The 16,652-nt window shown below is 46.7% G+C and overlaps 1 protein-coding gene across 1 annotated transcript in view; it reads right to left on the bottom strand.

The window, feature by feature from the left end:
• Positions 1 to 16,024, bottom strand: part of LOC135219368 (uncharacterized) — a 54,076-nt gene extending 38,052 nt beyond the window's left edge. Inside the window, exon 1 of the mRNA XM_064256080.1 lies at positions 15,871 to 16,024. Within this exon, the coding sequence (XP_064112150.1) occupies positions 15,871 to 15,892 (22 nt within the window). The 5' untranslated portion in view covers positions 15,893 to 16,024. The remainder of the gene's footprint in view (positions 1 to 15,870) is intronic.
• Between the last annotated feature and the right edge of the window lie 628 nt (positions 16,025 to 16,652).

Raw genomic sequence — 16,652 nt, 5'->3', positions numbered from 1 at the left:
TTCGAATCTTTCCGATGACAGATACTTTAGGACTACGTCTAGGTTCCAGTTCGGAGGTACTGGTTCCTTAGACTTTGAAGTCTCAAAGACCTTATGAGATCGTGGAGATCTTTATTATCTGCCAGATCTAAACCTCTGTTCCTGAATACAGCCGCCCGAGCATACTTCTGTATCCCTTTATTGTGGATACGGCTAGATGAGATTTTTCTCTCAGGAATAGCAGGAAATCAGCAATTTCCGCTATAGAGGTTAGTGGAGGAGGACAACTTCTTGGATACTACACCACCTTCTAAATACCTCCCACTTTGATTGGTATACTTTCGTAGTGGAGGTTCTGCGTGCTCTCAAGCGATCGCGCTTGCCACTTCGTTCGAGAAAAGAAACTCTCGCTCTGACAAGTCTTTCGATAGTCGAAAGGCAGTCAGAGCGAGAGCGGGGAGGTTTTGGTGGTACCTCTTGAAGTGTGGTTGTCTGAGAAGATCCATCTTTCTTGGTAGGGATCTTGGGAAAATCTTTGATCCACTCTACCACCTCCGTGAACCATTCCTGGGCCGGCCAAAAGGGGGCTATTAACGTCATCCTCGTCTCTTTTGACGCCACAAACTTTCTCATTACTAACCCAGGATTTTGAATGGGGAAAAGCATATACGTCTACTCGAGACCAATTTAGCAGGAAGGCGTCTACCATAAGAGCTCTTGGATCTTCCACGACCGAGCAAAAAACTGGGAGCCTTTTTGAAATTGAATGTTGCGAAGAGATCCAACATGAGGAGTTCCCCACAGAGACCAGAGATCAGACACCACTTCCTCGTGTAGTGGTCCATTCTGTATTGAAGGACCTGGTTCCTCCTGCTGAGCCTGTCCGCCCTCACATTCCTTACTCCCTGTACGAACCTTGTCAGCAGGGAGATGTTCCTGTGAGACGTCCAAAGTAATAGTCTCTCGTGAGCTCGTAAAGGAACGAGGAGTGCGTCCCTCCCTGTTTCCGATGTAGGCAAGTGCGGTGGTGTGTCCACGTTTTACTTGCACTACCTTGTTTACACACCGAGGTTCTAGGCTCTTCAAGGCCAGATGTACGGCGAAGAGCTCTTTGCAGTTTATGTGCCAAGACACCTGTGCTGGTTCCCAGGTGCCTGGACACTTCCTCTGAGCCTAATGTCGCTCCCCAACCTCTCTCCGACGCGTCGGAGAACAACACTAGGTCTGGGTTCTGTGTTCTTAGAGAGATCCCTTTGTTCTCTTCCAGAGGGAGCAACCACCACTGTAGGTGTGACTTTATCTCCATGGAATGGGAAAAACGTCCGACAGTTGTCCGGTTTTCCAGCTCCAAGACCTCTTGAGGAAGAATTGAAGCGGACGTATATGAAGTCTTCCTAGAGGGAAGAATTGTTCTAGCGAGGAAAGCGTCCCCAGAAGGCTCAACCATTCCCTCGCCGACGTTTGTTTGCTTCTAAGAGAGAGAGACTATCCGCAACCCTTTTGCGATTCTCTCTTGCGAAGGAAAAACTCGAAAACCCCCCCGAGAATCCATCCGAATCCCCAGATAGACTAGGTCTTGTCTGGGGTCAGCTGAGACTTCTCGAGGTTCACAAGCAATCCCCCCACAACCCGCTTTGATTAAATCCAGAGTTAACTTTAGGTCCTCCAAGCACTGTCTCTCCGATCTGGCCCTGATGAGCCAGTCGTCCAGATACATAGAGACATTCACGTCCTTTGAGGTGAAGAAACCTCGCCACATTCTTCATCAGGCTTGTGAAGACCTGAGGAGCTGTGGACAGGCCGAAACACAAGGCTCTGAACTGAAAGATCCTTCCCCCCCGGTCATGAAACGGAGGTATTTCTTCGATGAAGGGTGGATCGGGACGTGAAAGTAGGCGTCCTGGAGATCTAAAGACACCATCCAATCTCCCTGTCGTAATGACGCCATGACTGAAGGCAGAAGTCTCCATGGAGAACTTCTCCTTCTGAACAAATTTGTTCAGAGAGCTGACGTCCAGTACTGTCTCCAGCCTCCCCGAGGCTTTCGCCACCAGAAAAAGGCGATTGTAAAACCCCGGGGAGCGTTGATCCCGTACCAATTCTATCGCTCTCTTTGTCCCACATTTGTTCCACCATCGATCGAAGAGTATCCCTCAGCACAGGATCCTTGTATTTGGCTGATAGTTCCCTTGGTATTGACGTTAGGGAGGAGTGTTCAGGAAAGGGATACGATATCCCCTCCTTAAGATCGCCAAAGATGACGCGTCTGCATTTATCAGTGTCCAGGCTTCCACAAATCCCAGGAGCCTGGCACCTACTGGTGCTTGGAGGAGAGAATCTTCATTTTCCCTTCTTAAAGGGACGAAAAGCAGATCTACCTCTCTTCTCTGGAGCCTTCCTCCTTGTGGAAGGTCTGGAGGTCGGACCACCTCGAAAGGGCTGCACCGTTGTACTGGGTCCTTTCTTGTCCGATGCAGCAACAGGTTTTCTTCTTTCTTGCTGACTGAACTGCGTCAGCAGATCCTGAGTTGCCTTCTCAGTTAAAGAATGCGCAATGTCCTTTACTAACTGAGAAGGGAACAAAAAGTCGATAGAGGCGCTAGAGGCCGCATATAGAAGTGCTGCTCTCTGAGCATGTGACTGCCTTTGTTAAGAAGGCGCCATATACAGTCCTTTTCTTTAAAAGACCTGCCCCAAACAAAGAGGAGATTTCAAAAAGATCCATCCTGTAACCGCCTTGTCAATACAAAGACAATATCATAACAGGGCTTCAGTTCGATTCCTTCCGAATCATGGGCTTTCTTGGACATCACCCCAAGGGACCAATCTAAGAAGTTAAAAACTTCCAATACACGAAAGAGTCCCTTGAGGAGATGATCCAGTTCCGAAATTCCCCACGTAATCCGTGCAAAGAATTGAGACTTTGACGCCGTGAAGCGTCAACCAAAGTCGAAAAATCTGTTTCGGTTGTAGAAGGGAGAGCAATACCCATATTCTCTCCCGTCTGATACCAAATGCCTCTTTTCCCAGCTAATCTTGCTGGAGGCATGCAGAAGACTGTCCTCACTAAGTCTTTCTTAGACTTCATCCATGATCTAAGGAATGTAATGCTCTCTTCTTATCGATATGGTGGGTTTCATTTTGAGAAAAGACGAAGGCTTCTTCGTCTTAGCACTGGAAAAGAGCGAGCGCGGAGAAGGAGGAGCGGCAGGCGTCAACTCGTCTCCGGTACTCCTCAAGAAGTAGGGTAGTCAACACCTTAGTAGTTACAGACCTTCTCTTCCACTATATTCGTCATCCGAGTTTTCCTCTAACTCGGATCTACATGCGTCTCCGCTCTCCTTTCCGAACGTTCTTCTTCTTGCGGAGACAAACTCCTAATAGGAGAGGGGCTAAGGGAATGATAATCCTTTTCCTCTTTCCCGCTCTAATAGTCCCCTTGGAAGCGTCATAAGCTTCGCTTCTCTAGAATTTTAGAAGACGCTTCACGCTTACATGACGCTTCCCGTTCGCCAGCGTCATGGATGACGTCTTTTGCTGACGTCTCGATGACGCTCAGCGCTTGGAAGACGTCCCGCTCTCTCAAAGGCGCCTACTTGGCGTCATAATATTGGACGGAGCGTCATGTCTATGCTCCGTTTCCAATGACGCTTCGCGTCTAAAAGACGTCTTACGTCTCTCTGGCGTTACGAAACTCTCGTACCGTTCACCTGTTTTCTCGCTCTCGAACTAGACGCTTCTGTAAGACGTTTAGCCGTTTCCGTCGTCTGTATGACGCTTCTCGTTGAACAGGTGAGAGAGGACGAGACTTCTTAATTGGAAGCGTCACGTCCTTCCTTCCGACGTGGCGCTAAAACTCCCTCCCACTAGAGATGACAGTTGCTCTTGCACTGCCATAATGATCTTTCTTGACGCTTCTCCCACGTCCCAGTGCATGACGTCTTTCGTCATCACTCGGGGGAGAAGAAGGAAAGGGTACTTCCGCGTACACTTCAGGTGACGCTGACGCCCTTCGCTCTCTTGCTAGAACGGATGCGTCATCTGAGAAACGCTCTTGGACTAGGATCTATGTCCAGCTTCATATGACGCTTCAGCGGTCTCGACAAGTTCGATTCCTTCCACCCTCGTTTAGGTGAGGGAGAGAGGGGAGACGAGAAACACTCGCGAAGGACGCTTTTTCTATAGCGCCCTTGAGCCGCCTGCCACGAAGCAGAGCTAGCTGAAGGGACGTCTGACCGTTGGGGATTCCCCACAACCTCCTTAAGGCTTTCGACTTTCCTTCTCCTCTGGGCTTGTGAGCTTGGAAGAGGTTCTAGGCCTGGGAGCGTCGCAGGGACGATCAAACGCCCCCCCCTCCACAACACTGGGAGAACTCACTTCACTGTAATGCTCACTTTCACTAGCCTTACCTTTGAAGTCAGCCATCTTGGACTTCATGTCTCTAATTGTAGCTTTCAGATTGGCGATTTCCGATGCCGAATCCGAAAAAGCACTCTGAGAATGAGATACATAGGGAGAATCTACATCAGTAGGATTAGAATTATCAGTGAAGGCTCAATAGGCCTTGAACTCACACCTTTCAATCGTCTAATTCTATCCTCTCTAACTTCTTCAATAAGAAGTCAAAGTCTTCCACTCTTCTGTATTCAATCCCTCGCATTCCTTACAAGTATTAATAGCAGAACACTGAAACCCCCTATATTTACGGCATACAGTGTGAGGATCAACCGAAGCTTTCGGTATCCTCACCCTGCAGCCTACATTCACACACATTCTCACACTCACATTAGAATCAGACTACTGAGAAAATCCAAAAGAGTTATTCCAAAAACAGTCCACTGTAGCGAATGCCAAAAACACGATCCAAATACGTCACCAAAAAGCGAAAAACCGATGATCAAAGGATGAAAAATGAATCTAAGTCAGGAGGTAATAACAACAATGTTGATACCACCGGCGACAGAGAAAATATGATAGAAAACGGGGATGGTTCCTAGTCCTGCCGCCCAGGGCAGGCCGGTAGATCACCTGACCTACCTGTGTAGCGAGTGGCGCGAAATTTGAATTTCTGTCGGACGACAGAGTCTTAGCTATGTATATATCTGACAGGTAAGTTGATTGTATGAAAGGTTATGTTAGGTAGGGGGGTTTAATTTAGGTGGGGTATGCCCCCTGCCAGGTAGGCCTAAGGACATGGCAGCCTAAATTGCCTAAGCTTAGGTGTGTAATTTATCCAATTCCATTTACAGTGTTCTAGGTTATGGTCATTGTGTGTGTGTGTGGGGAAGGGGGGGGGGGGGGTTCCAAGAACCTAGTAGGTCAGATTAAGTAGAATAAAACCTGTAGGGTGAAAGACCGAGTGGCCACCTGGCAGCCACCTCTACCATAGCGTGACCACCTTCCTGAAAATTGGAAATTATGGCCTTAATTTGTGACTTGGGAGAAAAAACTTACTTCGAGAGGAAAGTAGAAGTCTCAAGGTGTTGCTTCAACAGACGCTGGCCTTGGACTAATGTCTATTCTGGGTTACAGGATGAGTTAACATACTTTTTCGGGAAGGTGGTCGCGCTACGGTAGAGGCCAGCCATTTGGTATTTTACCTTATTTCACTCATTTCATGGTTCTGCCCACCAAATATCCTCGGGTTTTCCAATGTGGTCCCTCAAAACTACTATATCTTTAAAACTATTAGTTTACTAACAAACTGGGATAATTTTAATTTCCAGTCTGAACATCCCTACTAAATTTTTTATTAGGTATATCTTTCAAATCTTAATGAAAAATAAAAAAATATTCTAATATACATATTTCTTGTAAACCTGTATTTATCAGAATAAAATAATATGGCAAAATTAGTACTAGCCCTCATGTGGAATTTGAATTCGGACCAGAAACGAACTGGTTATTTTTTCAGAAGACAATTTGTATTTTTCATAGCTACAAACCTGAGGTCTTAACAATAGGATAATTTATAGCGCCTAGCTGGATCCGGTAAAAAAGTAGATGAAAGAAGGAATCTTGTGATATCTGGCAACGCATGCATAGATCGGGTGAAGAGTGGTCAAATGCCGAACATCTACGCCAGTCTTTCCCAACTCAGGATGACCTAACAAAAAGAGGGGCGGCTAGAGGCGGGCAGTATAACGTCAAGACCCCAGGTTTGTAGCAATGAAAAATACAAATTGTCATAGAAAATTTGTCATTTGTTCATATGCGAACAAACCCTCGGTCTTAACAATAGGATAGACTATACTTGGGAGGGAGGGTATAAGGACATCCCTTTAGACCCGCTGGGGGCCTACCCTCCGCCAGCCCAGCTCTCAAAAGAAATAGTTCTTAGAGAGGGACTGAAGCCCGTTGAGAAGCTAGATACACTAAAATCTAACCACTCAGAACCTGAGAGACATACAATGATATATGGGATAACCACTGTATAGGGAACCAAAGAAAAACTGTGACTGTCCAAAAAACAAACCAGGGCACTAGGGTTTGTAGTACTCCTGACTCTACTTGCCCAGGAGCGGAGCCTATGCTACTAAATAGGGGGTAAGATATTGAATACTGCACGACCACACTACCAGTATGACTACCTCACTCACCTGTATCAGACCAGTCCAGCAAATGATGTGTCAATTCCTTAAACCGCCCAAAGGAAGAAGGAAAGGTACAAGAGAAAGAAGGAGGCCAGCCAACTCACTCATTCTCTCATCCACACAATCATCTTAGGTAAGATACAAAGGTTAAGGGCAACTATGAGTTACACAACCTGTTGGGCAGCCACCACAGGACCCAGGGAAAATGTGTCCATAGATCTGTGGGCAACATCCTTAAGATAGAAAGAGGTGAACGTGGACTGGCGTAACCAAGTACCAGCGCTCAGCACTCTATGTACAGCCAAGTTCTTTTTGAAAGCCAGAGAGGGACCAATATACCTAACGTCATGTGCTCTAGCCTGCACATACGTGGCGATGGAATCATCAAGAGTCAAGTATGCCTGTCTGATGACTTCCCGTATCCAAAAAAAGATAGTATTCTTAGACACCTCTTTCTTCGTACGGCCTGTACTGACAAAAAGCCTGTGGCAGCCTGGTCTAAGGTGACGAGTCCTTTTAAGATAGTAACGCAGGGCCCGGACAGGGCACAACAAAAGCTCTTGAGCATCACCACCCACAAAGTCAGTCAGTGAGGGAATGGAGAACGAAGCGAACCTGTCATCATGCACCGAGGGATTTTGGGTCTTGGCCACGAACTCCGGAACAAATTCGAAGAACACTGACTTCCAACCCCTGGTGTGCTTCACCTCATAACTCAGACTGTGGGAGCTCTCCTACCCTTTTGGAAGATGCCAAAGCAAAACCAAAGGAAAACTGTCTTAAGAGTCAGGTTCCTATCAGATGAGCGGCGCAAGGGCTATCATATGGGTCTTAGTCAAGCTCATTAAGCACCAAGGAAACATCCCACGTTGGGGGCTTGAGCTCTCTAGGAGAAGATGACTGCTCAAACCCCTTAACTAGCAAGGGAAAGTTCCCAGGAAGAGGAGACATCGATACCCTTCAGGCGTAACACCAAACTCAGAGCCACCCTGTAGCCTCTAATAGCAGACACAGACAAACGTTTCTCGTCCCTGAGGAAGGTTAAAAAGTCTGCTATTCACTGAATAGAGGTCACGAGTGGAGAAAAACCCCATTTACGACACCAATCACAGTAGTTCGCCCATTTGCCTTGGTAAACTGCAGAGGTTGATTTCCTAAGACTGCTGGACATGTGCCCAGCTGACTTCTGAGAAAAGCCTCTCTCTCGGAGGAGATAGTTGATAGCCTCCAACCGTGAAGAGACAGGGATTCTACTGACTGGTGGAACCTTTCTGCATGGGGCTGACACAGGAGATGCCGCCAAGGCGGAATCTCCTTTGGAATCTCTGACAACAACGATAGCAGATCTGGAAACCATTCCGCCTGAGGCCACAGAGGGGCCACCAGAGTCATTCTGAGACCCTGTGAACCCAACAGCCTGTTCAGAACCTGACGGATCAAACAAAACGGAGGGAAGGCATACACCTCCAAGTTGTCCCAGGGATATTGGAATGCGTCTTCTGCCAATGCCAAGGGATCTGGGACCACTGAACAGAACACTTCCAGCTTCCTGTTGTAACGTGTCGCGAAAAGGTCCAGCATGGGTCTCCCCCAAATCTGGAAAAGCCTGTCCGCCACCACTTGATGAAGGGACCACTCTGTGCCTAAGATCTGATCCCAGCAACTGAGTTTGTCTGCGACCACGTTCCGTTTCCCTGGGATATACCTGGCTGAAAGCTCTACCGAATTGCTGATTGCCCACTGGTGAAGCTCGACGGTCAAGGCATGAAGCTGCTGAGAAACTAGGCCTCCCTGTTTGTTCACGTAGGCTACCACTGTGGTGTTGTTTAACATGAGAACGACAGAGTGACCCTCTACCATCCCCCGAAACTCCTTCAGACCCAGGAAAGCCGCCTTCAACTCCAAGACGTTGATATGCTGCTGCTTGTCCTCCAAACCCCAAACGCCTGAAGCGATGAGGCCGCCTAAGTGCGCGCCCCAACCTGCGAGGGAGGCGTCTGAAAACAGAAGGAAGTCCGGAGGGAGAGAGTGCAGAGGGACGCCCTTCAATAGATTCTGGTCATCCAGCCACCATCGAAGGTCTTCTCTCACTTTCAAAGACAGTGGGACCATAAACAGGGGAGAGTCCCCTGCCGGAGACCAGAATTCCCCCAGTCTCCATTGCAGACCGAAGATGAAGACGCCCATGAGGGACCAGCTTCTCCAGGGAAGATAGCACTCCCATAAGAACCTGCCACTGATGAGCTGACTGATGCGACTTTGAGAGGAAGTTGCACGCCACAGCCCTCAACTTCTCCAATCTCTGATCCGACGGGAAAACTCTCGCCACTGTCGTATCGATGACCATGCCCACATAGAGAATCCTTTGAGTGGGTACGAGGTTCAACCTTTCCTGGTTGACTAATATGCCCAGGTCCAAGCAGAACCGAAGAAGACGATCCCTGTCTTGCAGCAGCTTTTCCCTGGAAACTGCCAAGACCAACCAATCGTCAAGGTACCTCAGCAAATGGATCCCCTGAGCATGGGCCCAACTTGACACAAGAGAGAAGACCCTTGTGAACACTTGAGGGGCTGTGGTCAACCCGACGCACAAGACTGAACTCGAAGATCTTGCCCGCCAGAGAGAAGCGAAGGAACTTCCTGGACATGGGATAGACAGGGATTTGGAAGTATGCATCCTTCAAGTCTATTGACAGCATGAAGTTGCCTTCCCTCACGCCTGCCAACACTGAGCGCGGGGTCTCCATCTTGAACCGTGTCTTTCTGATGAAGCGATTCAAGGTCGATCACAAGCCTCCATCCTCCCGATGCCTTGGGCACAAAGAAGATGTGACTGTAAAACTCCGGGGACGGACGCACTACTTCCGCTATCGCATCCTTGTCCAGCATTTTCAGCACTTCCTCCTGAAGAGCCAAGAACTTCAGAGAATCTGGGGGATACATCTTCCTGAGCTCCGGCTTGTCCAACAGAGGAGGAGAGAAGTCGAATGGCAACAGGTATCCCACTCAAAGGACATCTACCACCCACTTCTCCGCCCCGTAACACTGCCACTTGGTCCAATGGCCAAGCCAGGCACCACCACCAACCCCCCCCCCCCCCCCAACCCCCCCCCCCCCAACCCCCAGCGCAGGAGAGGGAGAGGCGCCCAACCTACCGACGGCCCCCTTGACCTCGGCTCCTAGGGCCTCTTCTTTGGTTTGAAAGGAACGAGAGAGAAAGGGGCGTTGACTCCCCCTGAGACTTGGGCTGTGACGAACGGGAAGGCCCTGCCAAACTCGAGGTCCTCGATGGCCTACCAGGGGATGATCTCCTCGATTGCTGCTGGACCAGGGGAGGAGGGGGGCCAAACGTCTCCGAGGGCGGGGCTCTGATTTAGACACAGCCTGGTGCACCAGACGGTCCTTGGTGTCAGCCCGACGTTGGTCTATCGCATTGTCGAGTTCGGTCCGTGGAAACAAAAATTGCGATTCTAACAGGTCACCGTTCCTCAAGGCCAGCAAAGACTCGGTATAGAGCGACCTCTCCATCCTAGACAAAGCCACGTCCCTCCTAGCCAGAAGAAGATTAGCCCATAAATTGGCACTGAGGTGAGCCAAATAAGAAAACGCCTTGCCCCCGGATTGCAAAAGACTGGGAAGCGAGGCGGCACTCACCAACCCATCAGGGCACCTGTCAGAAGCTATCTTGGCAATCACCACAGACCAGAGGTCCAGCCAAGAAACCGTCTGCAACATGGAGGCTGCCGCAGATTCCAAGGCTAAGGCGTCTTGCGGAGATAAGGACGGAGCCACTGACCTCACCTGTTCCAAAGTCAAACCCGGCTTCAGGCGAATGACATCTGGGTTAAGGTGGCGTGACAACAAAAATGCAGAGCTCGTAGCATAGTACTTCCTATGTCTTGTGAGAGGTGGGGGAAGGAGTTTGGTAGAGCCTCTAGAGCAAAGTGAACCGTCCCAGTCAGAAACAGAGGCGTTAACCTTCTGCAAGACCGACTGAACGTCCCCTGACAACGGCAGCTGGAGAGAGCAAGGAGTGTAGGACGACCGATCCTGAGGCCTACTTTCCAAATTGTTGAACCCACGAATGAGATCAACAACCACCGAAAGGTAAGACAGAAACTCCTGTGTGTCCCCTTCTTCCTGCTCTGGCACAGGCCACCAACGACGAGAAGGATGTGTAGCCTCCTCTAACGCGTTTTCTTCACCAAAATTCACAGAAGGGTTAGTAAGCAAACAGTCTGAAATCTGTACTAGCCTATCTGGGCTGGGTCCAAGTGTCAGCCTCCGAGACGGACCCACTGAAACATTAGGCACATCACTTACCTCAACAGGTGACTCTAGATGGCCATGAACAGACACGGGCGTGACGGCTGTACGTACGTGAGATGGGGGGAAAACTCGAGCACTCGAGATTGACGGAGAATCCCTTATAGTGGAAGACTGGGAAGCAAGCAAACACTCCGGCTGTACCACCTCCGTACTCACTACCTTCGACCTCTTGACAGGCACCGTCAGGTCTTTAAGGTGACGAATAGGCCTGGGAGAAGAAGGAGCACTACCATCATGTGCATGGATGGGGGAGGTTGCCACACGCTCTTGATGCGCAAGGACGGTGGGAGGGTGGGGTGGTTTGCACGTACGAGGTTCGGTGGCGAAGCAACCCCTGCAGAACACACATCACTAACACTGCCTGAAACCACAGCACTCTTGGGAACACGTCCGTGCTGTTCCTCCCACGGCGGCGAAGGAAGGGCAAGGTCCTTAGCCTTCCAATGCCTAACACGGCCACGATGGTTATAAGAGGGGGAAGAGGGAGAGGGAGGACAGCACCAGCTTCTTATGCGCCACTCTTCTCGAAGGCGGGACGAAAAGCAACACGTTTCCTACCAGTTCCTCCCAACCGATAAGGCAGCCAACTTCACATCTAAAACAGAGTCCAGCCTCTGAAGCACCGCCTGGCATATGAGCTCAGACTGATGTGCCATAGAAGGCTACGAAGACAAGGAAGGGAGATGTTTCGAACTGGGCGGCAGAAATGACGTCACGGCTAAGAGAGGCGGCTCCTCGGAGGCTACTGGAAGATACGTCATCGATGAGAGTGATGTCACAAGCGGTGGTGACGTCACGACCTCCCCTCTGAGCGAGGGGGAAAGAGATGCCACTGGCGGAGGAATACACAAAGATGGGCCCCGTGACAACAACGAGGCTGACGCCACAGCATCACTCCGAGACAAGACGGCGCCCCATGGAGACGAGGCCTGCAGCGGGGGGGGATGGCCTGGCTGGACTGGGGAGGGGGGTGCGAGCCTTCTCAAAATGCGCTAGCAAACCCCCCACCCCCAAGGACGAGGTACCCCCACCCCCTAGCCCCACCTCGTCTTCCAAATCGCTGCCCATTTTGGACACCTCCGACTCTGAAGAGAAGGAGAATGATGAAAAAACCTACACTTCTAGGGAACCGAAAAAAAAAAAACTCCCGAAGAAGAGGGGGCTAACATTACAAATAATACCCTGGCGGACCTCCCGATACTTCCATCGACGAATCAATGAAAGAAAAGGAAGGAGAAGCAGGGGCAACGCTATTATGGGGGTTGACTACTGTGGGAGGCGAAACATCGGGAATAGGAGTAAAGCCCTCCCAAGAAGGAAGAGTGGAGACTCTCCGACGCTCCCTCTTACCATAAAACTTCCTCCACTGCTCCAAAGGCCATGCCCGGCATTCCGTACAAGGATTCGTAATCGTACAAAAATTGGAACGACACCTACTGCAAGTGATGTGAGGGTTTGTCGCTGACGAAGCCAAGAAACGAGAACATGGAAATCCAGGAATTCCGGGGTAACCAACACTGACGTCGAGGAGCAGAAGAAGCCATAATATAGGTAAAAACAAACACAAACACACAAAAGGAACTTAACAGGCAAAAACCAGGAAAAAGGCCAAGAGAGGAAAAACCCAACTCTTGTCCCAAGGTGGTAAAGAAAGAATGGCGTAGATGTTCGGCGTTTGACCACTCTTCACCCGATCTATGCATGCGTTGCCAGATACCACAAGATTCCTTGCTTTCATCTACTTTTTTACCGGATCCAGCTAGGTGCTAGAAATTATCCTATTAAAACTTCTTTCAGTTTTCTTCTGAAGATTGAAAAAGAAACCCACAAAATCACTTTGTAACTTGTTTACTTCTAAGTATTTACATTTAGTTTTACTCCATACTCGAGTACTTTCAGGCCCTGTCTGTGGCCCATTCTCAAGAGATGTTTGGGATGTTAGCCTGGGTCAAGGCCCAGCAGTCTTTTGGACTTTCTTCTCGTTAAGCTGTCATTTATGTGATGGCTGTTCTGGTTTTCTCGAGAGTTGCCAATCCCCTCTTGTCGCTCTGATATCCTGAGCTGATGGTCAATGGGATTCACCCTTGTGGTAAGGGTGTGGTCACCAAAAGTCTGTTGGGCAGGAAACCTAATCTCCAGGTCAGCAGGGTCAATCTTAGCTTCTTTTAATATCAAAGCTGGCTTATGGGATTTCTGTGAACGGGTAAAAAACCTTTGTTTCCTTCAATTACTTTAATCTCTCTGATAAGTGCACCTTCTACTACCCTCCTGTGACTAATTTTGTTGCTTTTGTATATAAGCCTACTGTTTTTGAAATCCATCCTATGGTCATTTACCCAACAATGTCTAGCTATAGCACTCCCCTGAGAGTTAAGCTGTACTGCCCTTCTATGTTCTTGGACTCTAGTCCTTATTCCCCTACCTGTGGGGGAATCAGGTAGGGGAATGACTAGAGTCCAAGAACATACAATTATTAAAAATAAAAAAGTCAAAATAGTAATATAGACTTAAATCAATGAAAAGTGCTAGCAAAAGAAAAAAAAAATTTGTCCTAAACAATTCATTGTTCCATCGACTGCTCAGCAATGGTTTTCGGCAGCCAGATGTACAACAAGACTGGAAATTTTTTCCCACCACGACAGGTAGTTCAAATGCAATTTGGAGTGAATTAAGACCAAAATGTGTATAATTACAATTAAATAAGCACTGTGGAGTTTCAGTTATGATGGCAGTAAGGATAAAACCACCAATTACAAGGTAAAAATGAATTTCAGTTCAAACCATGACCCCGGGAATAAGAAGTTTCATACTTTCACTAATATAGGCAACAAAATGTTGCTTTATTGTGCTGATTACAACTGCAATCTTGAGTAAGATCAATAAACGTTACATATATATGTTAATATTGTTCAAGTGAGAGCTGGGAAGGTTGGGAAGGATGTTGGATCAATGCCGGTTACGAAAGGGACCGGAAGCGGACGACACCATATTGGATTTAAAAACTGCCTTGAAAACATAGTATTTTACAAAGACCTCACATGCTTATTTTAGTTCGTATGGTGCTTTCACGTATCACATTATGTTGACGAAACTTCAATCTTTTGAACGGTATGCTTAAAAATGTAATTGTATCCTTGTTTCACCAATTAAATATCAAGTGAATAAGGCTGATCCACCCGAGTACGATGGATCCTAGGCGGTTGTTTCCCCTACCCACTTTGTAAATTATTGTTTAGAAAATGGTACAGGTTAGAAAACAGAGCTCGAGATAGCTACCTCATCCTAAGCCACTCCGTAAGTGTTCTTTCACCCTCTTATTTTTGTACTGAAAACCATTTTTTCTGTTGTTTTTTTTTGTTGCTTTGTTTTATTCTGTTGTTATTACCTATCTTCCGCTTACTGCTCATTTACTTTTTCCCCCCACCCAAAACCCCCGGTTCGCACCTGGTTGACCCCATTACCGTTGTGATAGCTATTTAGGGTGGTGGTCGATGGAAAACAAGGGTTTGACGCATATTAATAAGGCACAGGATATAGGTACGGCAGCCGTATCCCGATCGTGGTAGATATAGGTACTGCAGTGAATTGCGCATGCGTCAATTTCAGACTTCCTGCCGTACAAATAATATAGTGCGGTGAGGGTACGGCAGATTCTGTCATTGATGCTGTATTTGCGCTCTTGACTTGCTGTAGATACGGCAGTTAGCTGTATCCGTTTACCAGTTTTCTAATCATACTGTATTATGTAAACCAGAGTTCGGCTTTTAGGTGGGACAGTCACGCTTTTTGAACATCTGTCCCCCTTTTTTCAGTTAGCAAAATGTCCCTCCCCCTTTTTTTTGTTTGTTTAGCTTTTGTGAATTTTGTCCCGCTTTTTTGTACTACATAAACAACACTATCCCGATTTTAATGGAATAATGCTGAAATATGGTTTAACTTTGCCATTTCACTACCTGGTAAATTCTATCGTCTTCTCCGACAGCTGCAATATACCCAATGAAGTGAATTAAAAGAATATTGTAAAGTGTATAACGGCCCTTGCAATTGCCGATGTCGGGCAGAATAAAGGGCCGAGAAAGTCACCAAAGGTACGATGGATATTGGGTATTATTTATATATAATCCTCTTTGAATCTCCTCTTCGGAATTCTTTTCAGGGCCGATTCGATCGTTCGTGACCTACGTATACCATGAATTACCCAATTTTTGAAAGTGAGTCTTCATAGATGTCTCTGGCTTTCTTCAGCTCGTTAAAGCCTGAAAACATCTGTTTTTCGGCGAAAACTAATGTATTATTCTGCTGTTCATGCTGTTCCATCACCATTTTTCCTGCTGTCACTGATATGCCCAAAGACTGTGTATATACTTCTGTATATAGTCTTTGGATATGCGTGAGGCGGTAAACAAGGGTTCGCGCATGCGCAATTCACTGCCGTACCAATATCTACCGAGATCGGGGACGGCTGCCGTACCTACTATATCCAGTTCGTATTAATAACAACAGAATAAAACAAAAAAACATGAAAACTAGCATAAAAATTGTTTTTATGCAAAAATCGCTGTGTGAACTCTAACAAAAAATTACCAACAAACGTTTACCCCCAAAATGAACATCGGAAATGTTCAAAACACACCCTAGGCCTAGCCTAGATCAGGAAATTATATAATTAGCTAGGCTATGTCTTAAATTAAACACTTATCTTTTCATCTACAGCATTTTTCAGTAATTTTTAACTGTATTTGTGCATCATCAAGTCCGGTCTTCTTTCACCATGCAATAGTAAAATAACAAAACCATTAGGTAGTTTGAATCAATGAAACTGCATTCGAAAGCGTTCCTACGTTAACACCTAAGCTATGTTTTACCTTTCGGCAAGAAATTAATTTGGTTATGCATTAACTCTAATCTTCCTTTCATGCAGAAAATAACAGATGGACGGATTAACAAATGGTACTGTTTACCTACTTACCTTTTACAAACTTTTCATACATGGGGGAAGACACCTGTGACCTGTGTAATTCTGACAGCTGACAGGAGTCTTAATAGTAGCAGTAGTAGTAAGGGTATATGCCTTTGAAACGGCTCTCTTGCTTGTTTTATTCCTCCTGTGTTTGTTTGTTTGTTTTTGTTTTAATGTAATACCACAATTCTTTCCTATTTTCAACTTTACCCCTTCAGTATATCAGCAAATAAGAGTGTATTAGGTATAATTCCTCTTTATTTTCCTGATATTGGCTGCTGCACAAAACTATATTTTTAATCTCTTTGTATGCTGGACAATAGAGTAAGAAATGTTCTAAATTTTCATTTTTTTTCTCACAGCACAAATTTTGTATCTTCTTTCATTTTATTATTTCTATAACTTAATCCTAGTGTACCTAGTCTGGCCCTACTGATCACCATTGTTTTTTCAGTGTTGCTATATCAGACTTAATGCTGTATTTTGATTAATTTCTTTCTGCCCCCGTTGTTTATTATTTCTTTTAGCCGTTTACCTTTAAATGCTTCAGTTTTACTGAAACAACAATAAGAAAGTAGTAGTAATTTAAGATGGAAATTTGTAACGGCACTCTATAAATTCCTAATTTTCCTGTGCGTCTTCTTTCATGCCTTCCTTTTAAGATTTTTAAAGTAAAGGAATGTTCGTGATGACATGGTTGGTCTTCAAATGAATATTTTATCGTTTTTGTTCCTAATTAATTATAAACGAGAACAACACAAAACGTTAGGATAATTACTGTTGGCTTAGAT

This window comes from Macrobrachium nipponense, chromosome 1, assembly GCF_015104395.2.
Source record: "Macrobrachium nipponense isolate FS-2020 chromosome 1, ASM1510439v2, whole genome shotgun sequence".
In the NCBI taxonomy this organism is placed as follows: Eukaryota; Metazoa; Arthropoda; class Malacostraca; order Decapoda; family Palaemonidae; genus Macrobrachium; species Macrobrachium nipponense.
The sequence above is the reverse complement of the archived record's forward strand: the minus strand, read 5'-3'. Positions and strand labels throughout refer to the sequence as shown.